We start from the raw sequence: 8,896 nt of genomic DNA on the forward strand, positions 1-8,896 counted from the left end.
ATAAACACAATCCATTTTTACAAACACTGTAGTGCATTGCAGATTAAACTCTGAAATTATAATATATATTTAAAAAAAAAAAGAGCCTTGAATAATTATGCTCAAGCAGTCTCACAGAAATACAATAAGAAATGGAGTCAGATCCCATACCCACATCAAAAAGCCCCACGTGCCAAAATACATTATAACACATCTCTACAGAAGCTGTAATACTTAAGTGCATATCATTTGTTGTGTGCGCATTTAAAGCAAAGCTGCCTGGGCAGCCTCCTTATATTCAGCACTGCATCCCTGGGCTTATATTCAGCACTGCATCCCTGGGCTTATATTCAGCACTGCATCCCTGGGCATAATTCAGTTCAGTATGCGGCTTTATCTTTAAGTTATGTTCGCCCTGTCCCGTTTTTAGGAGGACTGCTCAAGGCTAAGAACATCAATAAATCAAAGCTTTAAAACCTCACCTAAAAATACAATTGTAGATATCAGCAGGAGATGGAGGCTAACAAAGGTAGGACTTTGGTTTCAAGTGAGCATTTAACACGCAACCTGTCTGCACTTACCATATGGGGCTTTTGTCAGCAGATTGATGCAGTGCTTTAAGCGGACTGAAAATGGTGCCCATACTTATTTTGGGTGCCAGTACTGTATATATTTAGGTGCTGGAACTCTGCAAAATGTTGAGCCAATATTTTATAAGAGATGCCAGTACTCAAGCAGTAGTTCCGGCCCAATCAAGCACTGAATTGATGTCATTGTTGCATTGAGAAGGCCCATGCTGGGGGTGGCTGGGAGGATAGTTCCTAGGCTGGTGACTAGTAGGCGAAGCGTTGACTCTGCCGGTAGCCCAACTTATCCAGGTTGGGGTTGCAAGCAAACTGGATCATGGGGGGTGGACCGCACATGAGCACCAAGGTGTCCTCACTGGGGGTGGGCAGGTGCTCCTGGATCATATCCACATTGATGAAGCCTTCACTGTACTCCCAGCCTGAGCCACACAAATTCATCATAATTCAGTCTTTCATGGGGTCGCAAACAAGTACCAATATGCTTAATGATTCTGCCATAAAACACCGCACAAATTGCAAAAATATTTAGCTTCTGTGGTAAATGATACATGTGTATATAGATTGTGTATAGGCTTGTCTCCCATTTTTAACTTCTCTTTGTGCCAGGCTGGGTTCAAACACCTTCTGCATGTGTTATTTTACTGCTCTAGGGATATAATTACTATATTTTCACTCTTTATGTGATGCGTAATGCAGAGAAAACTGGAAGAAGAATTATCATTGAATTCCACAGTGAATTATTGTAATGTTTGTTTATGTTTCAATTAATTCCATTTGGGACGGGTTGCCAATTTGACATGAAAATAAAAAAAATAAAAAATTCATACACATTTAAAACAAATTCAAAATATGTACACATTTTGTTCAGACTTCTGAAATCTTGATGTCAACACTTGAGCAATGCAAGCAAAAGCCATAAGGCACATACCCTCGGGTGCCCTGTCCACTGTAAACCACAGCTTGAAGCGGTCTGGGTGTCTGGCCTGGACCTCCTCCAGCTCATCCCTCAGCAGGATATCCTTCTCAGTCTGCCATGAACACACACCACACACAGACAGTTCAGTGTTAACTCGCAACCTAAGAAAACCTATGAACTACAGCCACAGTGAAGCTAGTACAAAGCATTTACAGTATCTGTTCTTTATTTCTATAGATGAACCCATTGATATTAAAAGTCTCTTTTAGGAGAGAGGCCAGTGTGAGCAGCAGCTACACACCTGGTTGGCATACAGCAGGCTGCAGGTGGTCCTGTCACTGGGGTCCTTCATGATAGCACGCACCAGCTGTAGCATAGGGGTGATGCCTACAAATAGGGACGTGAGTTCAGCACTAGGAACTAAAAGCGCTCACTCTACATTTACCCATGGGCTATAACAAGACAACATTTAAGTGTTTAGGTTCAGAGTGCAGGGTTGTGAAGGGAAAGTTCACCTGTTCCTCCAGCTATCAGACCCACAGTACTGGCAACTTTTATCTCCGCAGGAGACTTCTTGTCTGTCTGAACTGCAAACTGCCCTGTTGAATGGAATGGGAGAAAGCAATGAGACAAATTATGCCAAAACAATCCAGAGATTATTTTCCTTTTCCAGTGTGCTTGGGGAGCAAATGAACAACAGTTATCTGGTCCCAAATGGAAGACAGGATGATGGACACACTCACAACTATGTTGTGGAACATTTTAAGTAAAAGTATATTCTTTAGGCAGTGCTTTTCTGGAACCTTTGGGGAATGAAAGTTTCAAAATGTAATGCAGCAAGCCAGCAAATTGCTCGGAGATATTGTACATCTACTGTTGACTTATTCAGTAGACTTAAGGTTGACTATAAGTGTGTACACACAATCACTCTCAGCCAGCCACACCCAAGTACACAAAGCTAAAACGCCCATTCCATTAGCGACTGTGTACACAAAGCTAAAACCCCCATTCTATTAGCGACTGTGTACCCAAAGCTAAAACCCCCATTCCATTAGAGACTGTATACACAAAGCTAAAACCCCCATTCCATTAGAGACTGTGTACACAAAGCTAAAACCCCCATTCCATTAGAGACTGTGTACACAAAGCTAAAACCCCCATTCCATTAGAGACTGTGTACACAAAGCTAAAACCCCCATTCCATTAGACTGGGTGTGCGTCCCAAATGGCACCAGATTCTCTAAAGACCAGGGCCTTATGGGCCATGGTAAAAAAAGAATGCACTAATATTAGGGCTGGGAATTGCCAGGGACCTCACGAAACGTAGATGTCGATAAGATATGTATTGCAGCCTCCTGAGTGGCACAGTGGTCTAAGGGACTGCATCGCTAGCTGTGCCACTAGAGATCCTGGTTCGAGTCCAGGCTCTGTCGCAGCCGGCCGTGCACAATTGGCCCAGTGTTATCCGGGTTAGGGGAGGGTTTGGCCCGGCAGGGATGTTCCTGTCCCATCGCGCACTAGCGACTCCTGTGGCGGGCCGGGCGCAACGCACACTGACACGGTCGCCAGGTGTACGGTGTTTCCTCCGACACATTGGTGCAGCTGGCTTCCGGGTTAAGCGGGCATTGTGTCAAGAAGCAGTGCGGCATGGCTGAGTTGTGTTTCGGAGGACGCACGGTTCTCGACCTTCACCTCTCCTGAGTTCGTACGGGAGTTGCAGCGATAGGACAGGACTGTAACTACCAATTGGATACCACAGAATTGGGGAGAAAAAGGGGTAATTAAAAAAAATTATATGTATTGAAATTCTCATGATTCTATATGTATTGCGGTTTGATGTTCCAAACATATTGCTCACTATACGTTTGCTGCAAAGAGACGAGAGGGCATGAGAAAATGAGTTGATCAATGAGGGAAATAAAAGAGTTTCGGCACAGGTACAGCCAACTAGCGCTAGCTAATGCCATTTACATTAACACTTTAAAAAAACATGTTTCACTTGTATTTTTGGTTAACAAATTGATACTTAGTCAAATATCGATATTATATCATCCAAAAATAACATTGCGATATGTATCTGTATCGACCAGTGTGCCTGGCACCTACTACCATACCATGTTCAAAGGCAGTTAAATATTTTGTCTTGCACATTCACCCCTCTGAATGGCACACATGCATAAGCCATGTCTCAATTGTTGCAATGCTTAAAAATCCTTCTTTATCCCGTCTCCTCCCATTCATCTACACAGACTTTAGTGGACTTTACAAGTGACATCAATAAGGGATCATAACTTTCACCTGGTCAGTCTGTCATGGAAAGAGCAGGTGTCCTTAATGTTTTGTACACTCAGTGTATATAGGTTACCATTTGGGACACATCATTAGTAAATATCAGGAGGGTGTGCCGGGCAGTGGACTGGTCGTACCATGCCCTCTGTACTCCAGCAGTCCTCCTGGTCCTCTGAAGTCCACCACATCTCCCAGGTGCAGACTCTCCAGGTACTGGGACATCTTACCTCCTTCAGGAAACTTGAGGTGCACATTACTGAAGTAGATCTGGGGAGGAATTTTATACATTAAATATGGTTTGCAGATCAGGGTCCGTATATATCAAGCACCTCACAGTAGCAGTGATTATTTAGGATATGTTTTTCTCTTTTAGATCCCAAAGAATAAGATGATCTACTAACAGGTCCAGCGTGTCATCACTCCTACTACGACACGCTCGATACATATGGTAGTACTAGTGTTCAGTTTCAGTATATTATATAAGATTACTTTGACAAACCAAACATACCTTCACAACCAAGTCAACATATCCTTTGTCGTCGTCGCTGGACACAGGTGTGTATGGTCTGACTACCAGGCTGCCGTCAATACGGGCAGAGAGGTATACATGCTTCCCTAGAGGAAACAAATAAGGTGATTAGAAACACAAAGACAACACTGATTGAAAACTGATAGGGTCATTTGGTGTGGCTTTATCCTCTGGTTGTTCTGCTAAATGACTCATACACTAGAGAGCATTCAAGGACTGGGAAGCTAAGCATTCTAGTTTCCATCAGCGCAATACAACGCCATCAAGTATTAAGTTGAGGGTAGTTATAATGCTGTTGAGCTAAAGGACTATTTGAGAATTGGGACAGTAACCAAAACACACGTTGATTTGAATCCCCAAGACGACTATGTGAATAACAGGTAGAAGTAAACTTGAGCAAGGCACATAACCCTAATTGCTCCTGTAAGTCTCTTTGGATAAGAGGGTCTGCTAAATTTCTAAAATGTATTTCTATTAATGGCATGGCACTGTATCAAATAATAATCAATTATCAAACACTGTCACTTGACAAAAGACTTACCTACAGGCAGCCCCAGGATATGTTCTGCTGAGGGAAGTCGAAAGCGGAACCTGCGAGTATCATGGCTGATCACCTATGGAAAGAGGCCAAAGACATATCCAACTATTCATACATTGGTTTTGTCAAATAGTGTGTAAATTCAATGCAAAGACATCTACTAGAAACATTTGGTTAAATGTTAGACAAATGATTTCCATGGAGTATATAATTGAATTAAGCACAGGCCTCTGACGCACATAGCAAAAATGTCTAATTTATTTCAATAGCACACATGTACCTCTTTATCGATGAGCGTAAGGTGGTATTTCTGGGTAGGGTCAAGCAAGGTGACTGGAGGCTTTTTCTTCTTGCCTAGGTAGAGGGCTATAATTATGCCCACAGTGGACAGCAATAACACCCCAGCAGTCACAGCTACCGGCGAGAACTAAATACAAAACAGAAAGGAGATTGATTATGTCAAAACAATGTATAACATGGCTACTGTTGAAAGAATAAAACAAAAATAAGAGAAGCAGATGTAAACAGATATTGGACTGTTTAAATGGGCAATCTGCAGTTCGTACATCAATTTTTGGACTTCAATAATCATTATCTATATATCATTAATTTAAGAATATCACTTACAAATGCCTGATGAACTTAGTTCAACTGTCAAACCCCTTCAGTACCCAAAATATAACCATGATTTACACTAATGTTGGTTTACATTTACAATGTTTACAAACTGTATTGCCTCAAAACATGCTTGAAACTATCATTTTGATATAGTGGATGGTCAGTCCTTGCATCCAAAGCGCAGTTTATAAATTTAAGGAGGTTACACTTCTCCAGGCCCATCCCTCAGCTTTTTACCAAAACACAGGCAGAGTGTTTGCTTTGTTATTGTTTCAACTAAGGATTGGCCCTTTAAATAAAAAAAAGATGATAAACTCAGAAACCAAACTCATAAGGGGAATTTTCATATTGCAAATGCTCTGCTATTATACATTAAATTACTTCAAGGCAGTCATTGTCAGGCATAACATTCTGTCTCAGAACAATACATCTGTTTAAGGATAAAGTAAAAAAGGGAATCAGCTTGTGTAGGCTACTAACAGTACTTGAGTAGTTCTTTAAATACAACCAATGTCAGAGAATTAGAAGTTTACTGCGTCACTGAACAAAAATAAAACGGCAATATACAATGTCAAAGATTTTACTGAGTTAGTTCATATAGATAATAAGTAAATTGAAATAAATTCATTAGGCCCTGATCTATGGATTTCACATGACTGGGAATACAGATATGCATCTGTTGGTCAAAGAGACCTTAAAGGTAGGGGCGTGGATCATAAAACAGGTCAGTATCTGTTGTGACCACCATTTGCCTCACACAGCACGGCACTACTCCTTCGCATAGAGCTGATCAGGTTGTTGATTGTGGCCTGTGGAAAGGAACCCACTCCTCTTCAATGGCTGTGCGAATTTGCTGGATATTGGCGGGTAATGAAACACATGATCGTACACGTCGATCCAGAGCATCCCAAAAATGCTCAAATGGGTGACAGGCCATAGAAGTGGGACATTTTCCGCTTCCAGGAATTGTGTACAGATCCTTGCGTCACAGGGCTGTGGATTATCACGCTGAAACATGAGGTGATGGATAATTGGCATGACAATGGGCCTCAGGATCTCGTCACAGTATCTCTGTGCATTCAAATTGCCATAAATAAAATGCAATAGTGTTCATTGCCCATAGCTTTTGACTGCCCATACCATAACCCCACCATTGGGCACTCTTTTCACAATGTTGACATCAGCAAATCACTCCCCCACATGACCCCATACATGCTGTCTGCCATCTGCCCGGTAGAGTTGAAACTGGGATTAATCCAGTTAGAGCCCACTTCTCCAGCGTGCCAATGGCCATCGAAGGTGAGCATTTGCTCATTGAAGTCAGTTAGGACACCGAACTGCAGTCAGGTCGCCAAACTGCAGTCAGGTCAAGACCCTGGTGAGGACGACAAGCACGTAGATGAGCTTCCCAGAGACTGTTTCTGACAGTCTGTGCAGAAATTATTCGGTTGTACAAATCCACAGTTTCATCAGCTGTCCGGGTGGCTGGTCTCAGACGATCCTGGAGGTGAAGAAGTCGGATGTGGAGGTCCTGGGCTGGCGGGGTTACACATGGTCTGTGGTTATGAGGCCGTTTGGACCTACTGCCTAATTCTCCAAAACGTTGAATGCTACAGAAATTAACATCAAATTCTATGGTAACAGCTCTGCTGGACAGTCCTGCAGTCAGCACGCCAATTGCACGCGCCCTCAAAACTTGAGACATCTGTGGCATTGTGTTGTGTGACAAAACTGCATATTTTAGAGTGGCATTTTTTGTAACGTCTCCAGCAGAAGGTGAACCTGTGTAATGATCATACTGTTTAATCAGCTTCTTGATATGCCACACCTGTCAGGTGGATGGATTATCTTGGCAAAGGAGAACTGCTCACTAACCGTGATGTAAACAAATTTGTGCACAACATTTGGGAGAAATAAGCTTTTTGTGCATGGAACATTTCTAGGATTTTTTTCTTTCAGCTCATGAAACCAACACTTTACATGTTGCAATTATTTTTGCTATTCTCTAAGGTGAAATAAGCTTCACTTGCTTGCTTAGAAGGCTGTTAACACGTTGACAGATGTACCAGGACAGTTGGTTGCTTGGCAGACTGCTAGCCAAGATGAGTTGCCTGCACAAGTTTACAACATGAGTTTCAATTTCTTTTCGTCGTATGTACAGGATACAAATAGTATACACTGTCCAACGAAATGCTTACTGTACTTGAGTCACTTAGCTAACTGCACTAGGCGAGTTAATGATCTTTTAATCAGGTCAATCTCAGAGCCAAATCTTCCAATTCTGTGCATTTAATTTGACATAATATAACCAGTTCAGGGCAGATAAATTATCTGACAGGGAGTGACAGCTGCGGTGCCTTGTTACTGCTCTCTGTTTAACTTATCAAAGTACCGCGTTAGCTGACAGGCTACTTTTCTATTACCACCACAGACAAAAGGGGAAACCAAAGCAACCCTGGAAATAATTTCGACAGGACATTCTTACCAATGCGTACTTCATGGCGATTCCGAATCCTCAGCGCAAGGACACATTGGTGAAGCAAAGAACTACTTGGCTATCTAGTTAGCTTCTCATCAGAGAAGGCACACCCCCCAAAAAAGATTTAGTTGACGGAGGGCGTATTTAGCGGTTACACCAAATTTGTACAACATCCGTTGGAGATAAGCGGAAATGCCACCAATTTATACAGTAGCACGATTATGATACAACAATAGGGAGTATACCAGATTTGTTCTCTTCTCAAGTCATATTATATATTCTACCATGAAAGTATACTGAACAAAAATAAACGCAATATGGAACACATTCAGAGACTTTACCGAGTTACAGTTCATATGACGAAATCAGTCAATTGAAATACATTCATGGCAAGTCAGTTAAGAACAATGACGGCCTACCCTGGCCAAACCCGGACGACGCTGGGCCAATGGTGCGCCGCCCTGGATATGACTGGGAATACAGAAAACGTTTTTTTTTTAAATGGGCCCTACTAAGAGACTCAGGACCGCGTCACCGTATTTCTGCGCATTCAAATTGCGACGGATAAAGTTCAATTTTGTTCGTTGTCCGTAGTTTATGCCTGCCCATACAATAACACCACCGCCACCATGGGGCAGGGCACTCTGTTCACAACGTTGACATCAGCAAACCGCTTGCCCACACGACACCAAACACGTGGTCTGCGTTTGGGAGGCCAGATGGACATACTGCCAAACTCTAAAACGAAGTTGGAGGCAGTTTATGGTAGATAAATGAACATTAAATTATGTGGCAACAGCTCTGATGGACATTCCTGCAGTCAGCATGTCAATTGCACGCTCCCTCAAAACTTGAGATATCTGTGGCATTGTGTTTTAACAAAACAACAATTTTAGAGTGGCCTTTTATTGTCCCCAGCACAAGGTGCACCTCTGTAATGATCATGCTGTTTCATCAGCTT

General features: G+C 42.4%; 1 protein-coding gene across 1 annotated transcript; it reads right to left on the reverse strand.

Annotated features, from left to right (window-relative positions):
• Positions 1–539: 539 nt before the first annotated feature.
• On the reverse strand, positions 540–8,097 carry LOC106583258 (NADH-cytochrome b5 reductase 3). The gene is made up of 9 exons (XM_014167208.3): positions 7,942–8,097; positions 5,119–5,265; positions 4,842–4,914; positions 4,280–4,386; positions 3,909–4,038; positions 1,998–2,081; positions 1,784–1,869; positions 1,495–1,594; positions 540–985 (listed from the first exon to the last, which is right to left on the reverse strand). Exons 1-9 carry the CDS (start codon positions 7,954–7,956, stop codon positions 813–815), a joined length of 915 nt encoding a protein of 304 aa, XP_014022683.1. The 5' UTR covers positions 7,957–8,097; the 3' UTR covers positions 540–812.
• Between the last annotated feature and the right edge of the window lie 799 nt (positions 8,098–8,896).

Source organism: Salmo salar, chromosome 22 (genome assembly GCF_965601325.2).
Source record: "Salmo salar chromosome 22, fSalSal1, whole genome shotgun sequence".
Lineage (NCBI taxonomy): Eukaryota > Metazoa > Chordata > Actinopteri > Salmoniformes > Salmonidae > Salmo > Salmo salar.

Coding starts and splice junctions, on each gene's coding strand:
- LOC106583258 (XM_014167208.3), bottom strand. Junction 4,039..4,279: donor ATGTTGACTTGGTTGTGAAG/GTATGTTTGGTT, acceptor ATTCCTCCCCAG/ATCTACTTCAGTAATGTGCA. Junction 986..1,494: donor AGTGGACAGGGCACCCGAGG/GTATGTGCCTTA, acceptor TGTGTGGCTCAG/GCTGGGAGTACAGTGAAGGC.